We start from the raw sequence: 12262 nt of genomic DNA, 5'->3' as shown, positions 1-12262 counted from the left end.
CCAGACCATTTAAGTGACTTCCAGGACACTAAGAACTGAGGTACCTGGAATTCTGCTCTCAACCACACTTGTTTCAGAAATAGTGAATCATAATAGGGTGACAGTTCATGTCTGTAATCCCAGCACTCAGGAGGCTGAGATGGGAATGACCACAAGTTAGAGGCTAGCTAGGGCTTTATAGCAAAACCTTGTATCAAAAACAAACACCTAGGTTTAACTAAAGGAACAAAACACTTACTTCCTTAGATGTCAGTGTTCTTGGAGTTTTATTTGAAGGTTCCTCTTCCCTCTGTGCCTTCCGCTTTCTTCCCTTTTTGGTAGGTACTGGACATGAGAATTGTGTATAAAACAAACAGGGGAGGGGGGGAAAAACAGAAATTTTCAAAATTGGTCTGCATGACTGCTGCAGTAGAAACAAGCCCTGTGCGCTGGTGCACGTGTGAGGAGTGGAGTAAGCCGAAGACACTGAAAGTTCTCACAGGTCACAGTGGGTTTGACTTGGGATACTTTAGCACACCTTTAGTATGGAAACTGTGAGTCAAATATAAATGCATGATTAAACCCACCTCCAAAAAATACATACATGAAACACCCTTGACCCAATCTGCCTGCATTCTCTCTCCCTTGGTTATGCAGTTAATATTAATATACCCTTCTGAAAAGCAAAATTACAGAATTGCCACTCTAATCTTCACAAATGTGCAAAATAACAAGTAGGTAATCAAATTTGTAGCATAGTATGGGGAACCAGGGTTCTCTGCTGGGTATGAAAAATACCTGTGTGGATGATAGTACAAGAGATAATTTGGAAATTAACCTCAGGTTTCCAAAAATTCTAAAGATGTAAATCAGAACTAAATGACTCAAGTAATTTATCTTCACCTGTATCATCTACTTCTCCAGACGGTTTTCTCTGGTTTACTCCTTCAGACATTTTTCTCTGTTCTTCTGATTTTGCAAAAACCTTTTCACTTAATCCCTTGGATATTCTGAAAGAAAAAAGCAAGTTACAATGCTGTCCAGCATTCCTCTTAACTGCCCAAACCAGGCCAGCCTGGAGACCTGCAATACCTTGCAGCAAATGAAAATGTTGTTCATAATTTCACAGTCATCATCCAAGACAGAGAGCAATGTCCAGCAGCTTTTGGTTTTTTGAGGTAGGGTCTTGCTCTAGCCCAGGCTCACCTGGAATTCACTATATAGAACTCACAGCAATCCTACGTCTGCCTCCTGAATGCTGGGATTACAGGCGTGCGCCACCTCTCCCAGCATCCCTGGGTGTTTTAAAATACTGGATAATGCCAGGCATGGTGAGACATACTTTTAGTCCTAGTACTCAGGAGGCTGACATAGGAGGATAGCTGTGAGCTTGAGGTAAGCTTGGGCTTCAGAATGAATTCCAGGTAAGCCTGAATTAAAGTAAGATCCAGCTTCAAAAAGATAAAAATAAAGCCAAGCGTGGTGGCACACGCCTTTAATCCCAGCACTTGAAAGGCAGAGGTAGGAGGATCGCCGTGAGTTTGAGGTCATCCTGAAACTACATGGTAAATTCCAGGTCAGCCTGGGGTAGAGTGAGGCTCTACCTCAAAAAAAACAAAACAAAACAAAACAAAACAAAAACCCAAAACAAAAAACACACACAAAAAAGGGAGGGGGGGGTGCTGGAGAGATGGCTTACCAGTCAAAGGGTGTGCCCATGAAGCCTAAAGACCCATGTTCAACTCTCCAAATCCCACATAAGCCAGACACACAAGGCGGCGGATGCATCTGGAGTTCGAGGACCTAGCATGACAATTCTCTTCCTCTAACTTACTATTGCTTTCATTTAAAAAAAAGGGGGGGGGCAGTGGTGGGTGTGGTGACATATGCCTTTAATCCCAGCACTCAAGAGGCAGAGGTAGGACTGCTATGACTTCAAGGCCACCCTGAGACTACAGAGTGAATTCTAGGTCAACCTGGGCTAGAGCTAGAGACTATTTTGAAACCTCCCCAATCCACCCCCAACAAAAAAAAGTCAGTCTAGGGGCTGAAGAGATGGCTCAATGGTTAAGGCACTTGCTGCAAAGCCAAATGACCTCGGTTCGATTCCCCAGGGCCCACATAAGCTAGATGCTCAAGGTAGTACATGTGTCTGGAGTTCGTTTGCAATGGCTGGAGACCCTGGTGCACCCATTCTCCTTCCTTCTCTCTCTTTCTGCCTCTTTCTCTCTCAACTAAATAAATTAAATATATATATATATATATAAGTTCAGTTTGTTGGGCTTGCCTCAAAAAAATAAAATAAAAATATTAAAAAACCAAATAATGAAAAGAAAACTAATAAATTAAATTAAAAAAAAAAGCAACCAAATAAAAAAAGCTGGGTGTAGTGGCACATGCCTTTAATCCCAGCACTTGGGAGGCAACAGTAGGAGGATCTCCATGAGTTCGAGGCCACCCTGAGACTACAAAGTGAATTCCAGGCCAGCCTGGGCCAGAGTGAGACCCTACCTCGAAAAACCAAAAAAAGAAAGAAAGAAAAACAAAACTAAGCCAAACCAAAATAAAATAGTGGAAAATTAAGCTCCTCATGATCATCCTTTGGGTGGCAGAATGAGACAAAATTTAAAATTACTTCTTACAAATGGCCCGCTTCTCTTGGAAGAACACTGCTCAGGCTGGAATGCAGTGCAGGGGTACAGCATTTGCCTGGAATGTACAAGGCCCTGGGCTCCATCCCAAGCACTGCAAAAGAACCTGAAACCAAGGCCAATACTCATGGCAAACTGTGGGGAGAGGAACAAATGCTCTGTGTGGGGTGAAGAACACACTGCCTCCTCTGGGAGACAGCTCCGTACTTAATGGCAGCGCTTGCTGAACAAACGTGAGGGCCTGAGAACAATCCCCCAGGGACTCTGTAAAATGCCAGGCAAGGCAAGGCTGTGCTTGCCTATAACCCTGGAGCTTGGGAGGGTAGGGAGAGAGACATGAGGAGTATTAAGGCTCCCTGGTCAGCCAGTCTAACTGAAATATAGGGAATTCCAGGTTCAGAGAGAAATTCTTGTCGAGGTAAATGACAACAGACTGACAGAGGAGGACAGCTGACATCTGCCTCTGAGCTCCCTGGGGCACACATGTATATGCCCACACACCAAAAACAGAATCTAGGAGCTGAGATGTGACAGTGCCTAGAGGAACTTGTTTGCGAAACCTGCTGGACCAGGTTCAATTCCCCTCCATCCAAAAAAGCCAGATGCAAAGTGAAGCATGCATCTGTGATTCCAATGTGACAACGGAAATAGGGGGCAGAGCCAGGAGCTCATAAACCGGCTACTCTGAGGTTAGTTGCAGTTGGGCAGCAGTTCTTATTTTTATTTTTTGGTAGGGTCTCACTCCAGCGACCTTTCTACCTCTGCCTCCCAAGTGCTGGGATTAAAGGCGTGCACCACCAAGCCCGGCACCCACAGTTCTTTAAAATGGCAAGAGATCCTGTCTCAAACAAGGCAGAGGACCTCTGAGCTCTACATGCAAGCCATGGCACAGGGGCCAATATACATGTATATGCTCACATACACTTTAAAATATAATACCATAAAACTTAAAGAAAAACACATTACCTGACTGCTGAGAACTTTTTAGCTTTGGCTTTATTTAAAAACTTGTGGTACTTGGCAATCTTTTCGTCCAGGGCTTTAATCACTGCTTTGGTGTTGCTTCCCATTGGCTCTTCTTGGGGGTCCTGGCAAGACTCTTCCTCATCCTCTCCTGGCTGCTCCTGCTCCACCTCTTCTGCAGACAAACTTTCAAGATCTTCTTCGATGTCTGACACCTCCACAGGAACCAGGTCATCCCCAGAAAACTGAGGCACAACATTAATTTTGCCGAAGTTCTGCCGGACCCGTGCAAGGATCTGCTGCATCTCTGAGTTGGAATCTTGGGGACAATGCACCTCTTGTTCCTTTTTGGTCACAGATTCTGACCTCTCACCAACAGTCTCAGTCGTCTCCTCTTCTGGGCTGTGCTCAGTTGTTTCTTGGGCAACTTCCAAAGATGAGGAAGGTGGAAGCTGTTGGTCAGAGAAGGGAGAGAAACAGAATCAGAAAAAGAAAAATGTCCTAACTCCCACCCAGCTCTCAGAGGAGCCATTCTCTTTTCAGGACTAAGGCATAGCATGGAAGATACTACAAATGGAGTCACACTATTATCTATTCTGAACCAATGTGCACCCAACACAGAAGCCTGTATTGCAGAGGATCACAGGGACAGATCTGCAATTCTGAAGGGTGAGCCAACTGTAAGAGAACTGAACCAGTGATACGCACAATCAATTAGGGCCTCCTGAAGTATAAGAAATAAGGAAAGCTGGGATAAATAAATACATACAAAATTTGCAAATACAACTCCACAGAAATGGTAGCCAGGCTAACTGGCAACAATCCATATAGTATATATACGGAGAGGTGTGTGGAGCCATCTTGGAAGAACAGGAAAAGACCAGCAGGGTACTTTGTAAGTCAGAATCCAGAATGAACACTGAGCTTGGGAACACTGGCCTGCTTTAGGTAGCCATGAAAAGACAGCATGCTTAAGCTTCCCGTGGTTTTTCTCATAAATGCCATTTCATCCCTGTAGCTGGGACTCACAGAACTTAAGTGATCTCCAGCCAAGAGTGGCTGGGAAGGGCTGTACAGATGGCTTAGTGGTTAAGGTGCTTGCCTGTGAAGCCTAAGGACCCAGGTTCCATTCCCCAGCACCCACGTAAGCCAGATGCACAAGGTTGCACATACGTCTAGAGTTCATTTGCAGTGGCTGGAGGCCCTGGTGCACCACTGCCTCTTTCTCTCTCAAATAAATAAATAAATAAAAATATATATTTAAAAAGCTGACTGTGGTGGTGCATACCTTTAATCCCAGCACTCAGGAGGCAGAGGACTGCCATGAGTTCAAGGTCACCTGAGACTACATAGTAAATTCCAGGTCATTCTGGCCTAGAGTGAGACCCTACTTCAAAATTTCAAAAAGGCCAGGCATGGTGGTGTACACCTTTAATCTCAGCAGTCAGGAAGCAGAGGTAGGAAGATCGCTGCCACCAAAAAAAAAAAAAAAAAAATCAAATAAACAAAAACACCCAACAAGAACATTTTTCAAAGTAGGGTCTCCCTCTCTAGCCCAGGCTGATCTCAAACTCATGGAGATCCTCCTAAGTGCTGGGACTTAAAGGGGCGTACCACCACACTCAGCCTGGCCTTTTTTTCTCTTTTTAATTTAATATATTTATTTGCAAACAGAGAGCGAGAGAGAGAGAGAATGGGCATGCAAGGGCCTCTAGTCACTGCAAATGAACTCCAGATGCATGTGCTTGCCCCTTGTGCAGCTGGCTTATGTGGGTCCTAGGGAATCAAACCTGGGTCCATTGGCTTCACAAACATCTTAATCACTAAGCCATCTCTCTAGCCTCTGGCTGGAATTTTTTAATGCTGAAGAAAACATCCAACTACAACTACCGCACCACTGGCCCATGTAGGGAAGTGGATTCCTAACAGAAAACCAGAGTTATATGGACTCAAATGATACTCAAAAAGAAGCCAAACAGGAAGCTACCTCTTCAGGAGACTTGGCTGAGTTCTGAAAAAGGACCCAAAACAGAGTGCTCTGACTGAGTCTTGGGGTGGTCTGCTGCCAGGGTAAGGGCAATGGGCCATCAGGGAAGTTTCCTGACCCAGCTCAGAGTCCTCAAACCTGAGGCTTCTCTCCCAGAGCAGTAGTTCTGCTGTTCTCCCTTCCAGCTGGTCACGGGGTTCTTGAGAATGAGGGTGACTATGCCTTCCTCTCTCTCTGTGCCTGGTCTGGGCTTGGTAATACAACTTTCTTCTATAAATGGCCTTTGGCAATGCATAGACAAATATTCCATTAGCCCTCTTTCCCAAGCACTAAAGAAAGATATCCAAGCTTGGTCTCCTGTCACAGTCCTAACAAGGTCATGGGAGTGGCACTCTACAAGACATGCAGCTGTGACTCTTATTGCAAAGCAAGAGGATGCTCCATGGAGGGAGGCAACCAAATTACAGCACCCTAGGGTCAGAACCCCACTGCCCAGGATCTCCCTGCTCTTACCTGAGGGTCTTCAGATGGCTCTGAGTTGGGTGGCTTGACAAAGAAAGGAATGCGGCCCCTCTGCCAGTCATTGAGAACCATTTTACCCACCGTCTGCAAGTCAGGCTCGCCACCCTAAAATGTCAGTACAGATTCCCAATTACAATCTAAGAGCAAAACCACTTCCTGCTTTGAGGGGCATTTCAGTTGCACATGACCACCTAGCTGATAGGTTCCAGTGCCGATTCCCAGAGGCTCTGGCTCACCTTCAGTAACTTCCCAGTACGGAAAGCTAGCTTCTCAAGAAAGTCCTCAGCGCTCTCCCAGGAATCAATCCTGTAAGTCTTGCTGATGTATTCTGGCTTTGCTCGTTCAAGGACAGCACCAATGTGGTCCTCAGGAGTCTTAATTTTTTCAACTTGAACCTAGACAGTCATAGAAATCACTTGCTTATTTCCTCTGCTGTGGGAGCAGGTTAGTTTCCAGTGCTCTTTGTAATGTGAAATGGATTCCAACATCACAGTACCAGTGGACCCTGCAGGAGCCAGGCTGAGATGGTTAGACATGAATGGCTGCAAGAAGCACCACCAAGAGCTGGCCCCAGCTGTGGAGCCCAGAATGCAGCTTCAATCCCACTTTACCACAAACTAATCATGTGGCTTTTGCAAGCAGTGTGAACTTGGAATGTTTTTATGCTACCCACCTGCAGAAATGGTTAAAAGCCTACCAACCCCAGGACACACTAACAAAAAATGGAAGAGTTTAAGAATGGAGGAAAGGAATGTGTACAGGATGTATGGTCAGAAACATGGTTAACATTAAGGGGAACCGTTTAAGGTTTTGGTCATATTCAGAAACAAGTGAGGAAATGACTGGGCTCCAAGACCATTCAACCCATAAACCCACGAAGATGAATTATCACTAAACATAAACAGGCCCTGCTTCCCTTTGGATCCTGTGTGTAAACTACACATTGTTGTGGGATGACACTGACCAGATATGCCCACAGTCGGTCCCTCTACTTCCTCAGGCAGGCTGAGTAGAAAGAAGGCCGCCCTGTTCAGCATCATGTTCCTGTATTTGGCTAGAAAGGCTGACCCCAGATTGCCTTCCACACAAGGAGCAGCAAAGGTTTCCAATGTTCCTTTCAAACGCACAAAGAACCATGAGGACCAAATACCCACCACTCCTTTCAGCACAATGTCTGTCTCTGAGTCTTCAGAAGGATAAACCACGCCTGGACAGTCAATCAGGAATATCCGTCGCATCAAAGTAATATACTGCCAGACCTGCAGACAGAAAGTCCCAAGCTGTGCATCACAGGATAAGTACTTACCTTTATAAACCCACAACACTGTAGTGTGATGCCAGAAAGGAGGGGGAGGGGTGGGCAAAGCAAAAGCAACCTGTTGAACAATCAGGCTTCCACTCTTCCCTCTGCTCATCTAAGTGTGAAACACTCCCCAAGCCCAAGCTGGGGGCTCCATCAGAGGGCCAAAGAACAACAGACAGTTTTCCCTCAGTACTGTGTGCCAGCACCAGTAAATCTCTATGGGTTTTTGAAATACTCTTGGAAGCACAGCTGTCAGCCTTGTTGCCTCTAGAGAACCGTTTTTTCCCCAAGCCCTCTGTGTTCTGGGTACTGACACCCATCTATCAGAATCTACCTAGGTTGAATTTTCCTACTTAATCAAGACATCAAATATTCTTAGGTGGTTTTTTTTTTGGGGGGGGGGTTTCAAGGTAGGGTATCACTCTAGCCTAGGCTGACCTGTAATTCACTATGTAGTTTTGGGGTAGCCTCGAACTCAGTGATCCTCCTACCTCTGCCTCTCAAGTGCTAGGATTAAGGCATGCACCACCAGGCCTGGCTAGGTGTTTTTTTTTTAAAGGTCTTATTTATTTATTAGAGATGGGGGGGGGGGGAGAGAATGGGCACACCAGGGCCTCCAGCCACTGCAAACAAACTCCAGATTCGTGCCACCATGTGCACCTGGCTTACACAGGACCTGGAGAATTGAACCTGCCCAGGTCCTTCGGGTTCACAGGCATGTGAACTAAGCCGTCTCTCCAGCCCTTAGGTTGGTTTTGTTAAGCAAAAGGTTGGAGTAATAGTTGAAAACAGATTTAACTATGAATGGAATTAGTGAAGTCACACTTTAGCCACAGTTGCTATGAAGCACTCTCAGTCTTATAAAAGTGGGCAGACATGCCTTTAATCCCAGCACTCGGGAGGCAGAGGCAGGAGAATTGCTGTGAGTTCAAGGCCACCCTAAGACTACATAGTGAATACCAGGTCAGCCTGAGCTAAGACTGAGACCCTACATTAAAAAAAAAAAAAAAAAAGGCACATTCCAAAGTTATACAGAGCTTAACTTTTTTTTTATTTTTACCTTTTCAAAGTAGGATCTTGCTGTAGCCCAGGCTGACCTGGAACTCACTCTGTAGCCTAAGCTGGCCTTGAACTCATGGTGATCCTTCTACCTCTGTCTCCTAAGCATTGGGATTAACAGAGTGTGCCTGGGAGAGCTAAACTTTTTTTTCTCCAAACTTCCCAAATACTTTTATTTAAAACTGTTGACAATATATAAAGATAGCTTTAATTACATAGAATATAGAAATAAAATTCTCCAAAATAACATTATTTCACATAGTTTGGTGTATAGATTAGGTGTTTTGTTTTTCAAGGTAGGGTCTCACTCTAGCTCAGGCTGACCTGGAATTCATTATGGAGCCTCAGGGTGGCCTTGAACCCATGGAGATCCTCCTACCTCTGCCTCCCAAGTGCTGGGATTAAAGGTGGCATGCGCCACTATACTTGGCTAGATTAGTTTTAATAGCACATAACAATGCATTTTATTTATTTATTTATTTAATTATTTTTTGTTTTTTGAAGTAAAGTCTCACTCTAGCTCAGGCTGACCTGGAATTCACTATGTAGTCTCAGGGTGGCCTTGATCTCATGGTGATCCTCCTACCTCTGCCTCCCAAGTGCTGGAACTAAAGGCGTGTGCCACCACGCCCAGCCTTAAAAATACTTTTAGTTACTTATTTGAGAGAGAGAGAGAGAGACAGAAAAAGAGGCAGATACATATAGAGAGAATGGATGTGACAAGGCCTCCAGACACTGCAAACTCCAGACACATGCCCCACCTTGTGCATCTGGCTTATGTGGGTCCTGGGGAATCAAACCTGGGTCCTTTGGCTTGGCAGGCAAGTGCCTTAACCACTAAGCCATTTCTCCAGCTTTTAAAAATATTTTTTTAAAAATACTATTTATTAATTTGAGAGAGAGAGATACAGAAATAGGCAAGCAGAGAGAGAGAAAGAATGGGTATGTCAGGGCATCCAGCCACTGCAAACGAACTCCAGATGCATGAGCCTCCTTGCACATCTGGCTTACATGGGTTCTAGGGAATCAAACTGAGGTTCTTTGGCTTTGCAGGCAAACACCCTAACCATTAAGCCATCTCTCCAGCTCTAAAAAAATATATTCTTTTTGGTTTTTTGAGGTAGGGTTTCACTCTAGCCCAGGCTGACCTGGAATTCACTATGGAGTCTCAGGGTGGCCTTGAACTCACAGCAATCTTTCTACCTCTGCCTCCTGAGTGCTGGGATTAAAGGCGTGCGCCACCATGCCCGGCCCCCTAAAAATATTTTTAATTTTTAATTTGCAAGCAGAGAGATAGAAGAGAAACAGAGAGAGAATGGGTGTACCAGGCCCTTCAACTGCATGCACCACTTTGTGCATCCGGCTTATGAACTAAACTCTGGTCATCAGGTTTCTCAGGTAAGCACCCTTAACTGCTGAGCCATCTCTCCAGGCCCAGAGTTGAAGTTTTAACAGTGTTCATTCAGAGAAGTAGATGGGACTGGGTATGGGATATACTATCAGAACATGTGCCTAACATGTGTGAGGACTTGGGTTTGACCCTCAGCACAGAAGGGAAGGGAAGGAAGAAGGGACAGAAAGGGAAACTATTCAGAAGTAGAATCTCTTATGCCAGGCTAGACGTACCTTTGTTTCTCCTGCAATGGGGGCCACGCTGCAAACTTTCTTGGAACGCAATGTGTTTATAACCGAGCTTTTGCCTACATTTGGATATCCAATGAATCCAACACTGATTTGTTTCTTGTCCGTGTGCAGCTATGCAAAAAAGAGAATACATGTCATGTGCATGCAGCCATAAGTATCCCTTAGCAAAGTCTATTACTTGGTGAATAAAAAGAATACAGTGCAAAAGCTGTTAATGCAACTAAATGTGAACTCTAAATAGGCCAGCTACATAGCCTACGGGAGCTAGATACATGTACATGTTTCTATTTCACAGGTGAGTCATGTCAAATTGTTTTTGTTTTAAAGTTAACAGTATATATACGTACACGCCTTTAATCCCAGCACTTGGAAGGCAGAGGTAGGAGGAGCACTGTGAGTTTGAAGCCAGGCTAGAATTCTGTACAGAGTGAGTTCCAGGTCAGCCTAGGATTGAGTAAGACCCTACCTCAAAAAACAAACCAACCCTGCGGAAAAAGTAGGTTGTTAATCACTTCAGCACATCATCCAGGGATAAATGTTTTTCAGGGAAGGAAACAACAAATTTTCAAACTGACAATCCCATGACTCACCCCTTTTTTTCCCCACACAAAACATTTCACATTTTCACTGCCAAAACATTTTGCATTAAAATAACAAGAAACTTCCAACAGGTAAACCACTGTGTAAAAGTCTCAAGGAAGCTCGCTCGCTTGCTCAGCATAGGCACAGCCCCTCTATCCTCACAGAAGCCCAGAGCCTGAAATCATGATTTCTGAAATGTTGCATCTCTGATCATAGATTCAGATACACAGCAAAAGGTGTTTTCAGAGTCTCTAACAAAGTCTAAGTATCAGACAGTGAGAGAAACCCTCCAGCTCTTTGATTCCTCAGAGCTCACAGGGTCCCATGATTATTCACTATTAGACTCCAGACCAGAACTATTCATCTACATACCTAATTTGATGTATATGGAGCCGGACATGGTGGCACACACCTTTAATTCCAGCACTGGGGAGGCAGAGGTAGGAGGATTACCATGAGTTTGAGGCCAGCCTGAGACTCTATAGTGAATTTCAGGTCAGCCTGGGTTAGAGTGAGACTCGACCTTGAAATAGACCAACCAACCAACAAACAAAAGATGTGGGTGTACAGGGATGCCAGAGTCTCTTGTCACTGGAAACACCAGACACTTGCAAGCACCTTTAACTGCTAAATCCTCTATAATACCAAAGAGGATTGTTTTCTGAGATAACAAGTCCAAGAAAAATTATCTACAAACAATGATATCTATACGATGCCCTCCAACAAGATATCTGTGTCCTTACCCAATCACTCAACAATAAAATCTGCTGTTCAACAATTTATTAATCTATTAGGCCCCAAATGATAGGTAGCTAGCCGGACATGGTGGGGAACACTAGTAACTCCAGCATCCTAAACATAGCAGCTGAGGCAGAAGTGTGAGTCTGAGGCTAGCCTGGGCTACCTAAGACAGATGCACAAGGTGTCCCACACATCTAGAGTTTGCAGTGGCTGGATGCCCTGGCATGCCCATTCTCTCTACCTGCCTCTTCCCCCCACCATAAATAAAAACATATTTTTAAAAAAGAAATAAAATAACTGACATGGTAGTACATACCTATAATCCCAGCACTCAGGAGGTAGGCACAAAAGGACCAGAAATTCAAGGTCATCCTCAGCTACACAGAGTTTGAGGCCAAGTACATGAGACTCTGACTAAAAGAAAAGTCTCAAAAATATTCCAAGTGTCTCTTTTTCTGGAAACTTGGAAGTAAACCAAATAAGAAAAAGTGATATAGGAAGCAGGCCTTGGAGCTGCTCCCGCTGGAGAGGGCAGGCTGATGAGGAAAACCAGTTGTGCCCACACACTCAGAACTCTGCTAGCACAGCAAGGACAGACAAAACAGCAAATCAACACCAGAGCAAACAAGCACTCCTGTCAGGAAGGAATGATGACAGCACTCGGAGTGGGCCAGCTGTGAGTAGCAGTTCAGTCGGAACAAGCAGCCTCATACTGTTGTCCCTTGTAGAGAGGAAGCAGAGGGAGGGAGACGAGCAGAAGCAGCCTAATTCTGGCTGGGTATGGTAGCTCATGCCTGTAATCCCAGTATTTGGCAGGCTGGGGCAGGAGAA

The 12262-nt window shown here is 44.8% G+C and overlaps 1 protein-coding gene across 2 annotated transcripts in view; it reads right to left on the bottom strand.

The window, feature by feature from the left end:
• The window catches only part of Gnl2 (G protein nucleolar 2), a 29489-nt gene that overhangs the window by 502 nt on the left and 16725 nt on the right, over positions 1-12262 (bottom strand). For both annotated transcript variants that reach the window (XM_004665210.3, XM_045150332.1), the window contains 7 exons: positions 10091-10219; positions 7257-7361; positions 6339-6497; positions 6094-6207; positions 3597-4045; positions 883-989; positions 239-324 (listed from right to left, as the gene is read on the bottom strand). In XM_004665210.3, coding sequence (XP_004665267.1) covers positions 239-324; positions 883-989; positions 3597-4045; positions 6094-6207; positions 6339-6497; positions 7257-7361; positions 10091-10219 — 1149 coding nt within the window. The remainder of the gene's footprint in view (positions 1-238; positions 325-882; positions 990-3596; positions 4046-6093; positions 6208-6338; positions 6498-7256; positions 7362-10090; positions 10220-12262) is intronic.

The sequence above is a fragment of the Jaculus jaculus genome, chromosome 5 (genome assembly GCF_020740685.1).
Source record: "Jaculus jaculus isolate mJacJac1 chromosome 5, mJacJac1.mat.Y.cur, whole genome shotgun sequence".
NCBI lineage: Eukaryota > Metazoa > Chordata > Mammalia > Rodentia > Dipodidae > Jaculus > Jaculus jaculus.
Note: the sequence above shows the minus strand (reverse complement) of the source record. Positions and strands in the feature narration are given on the sequence as shown.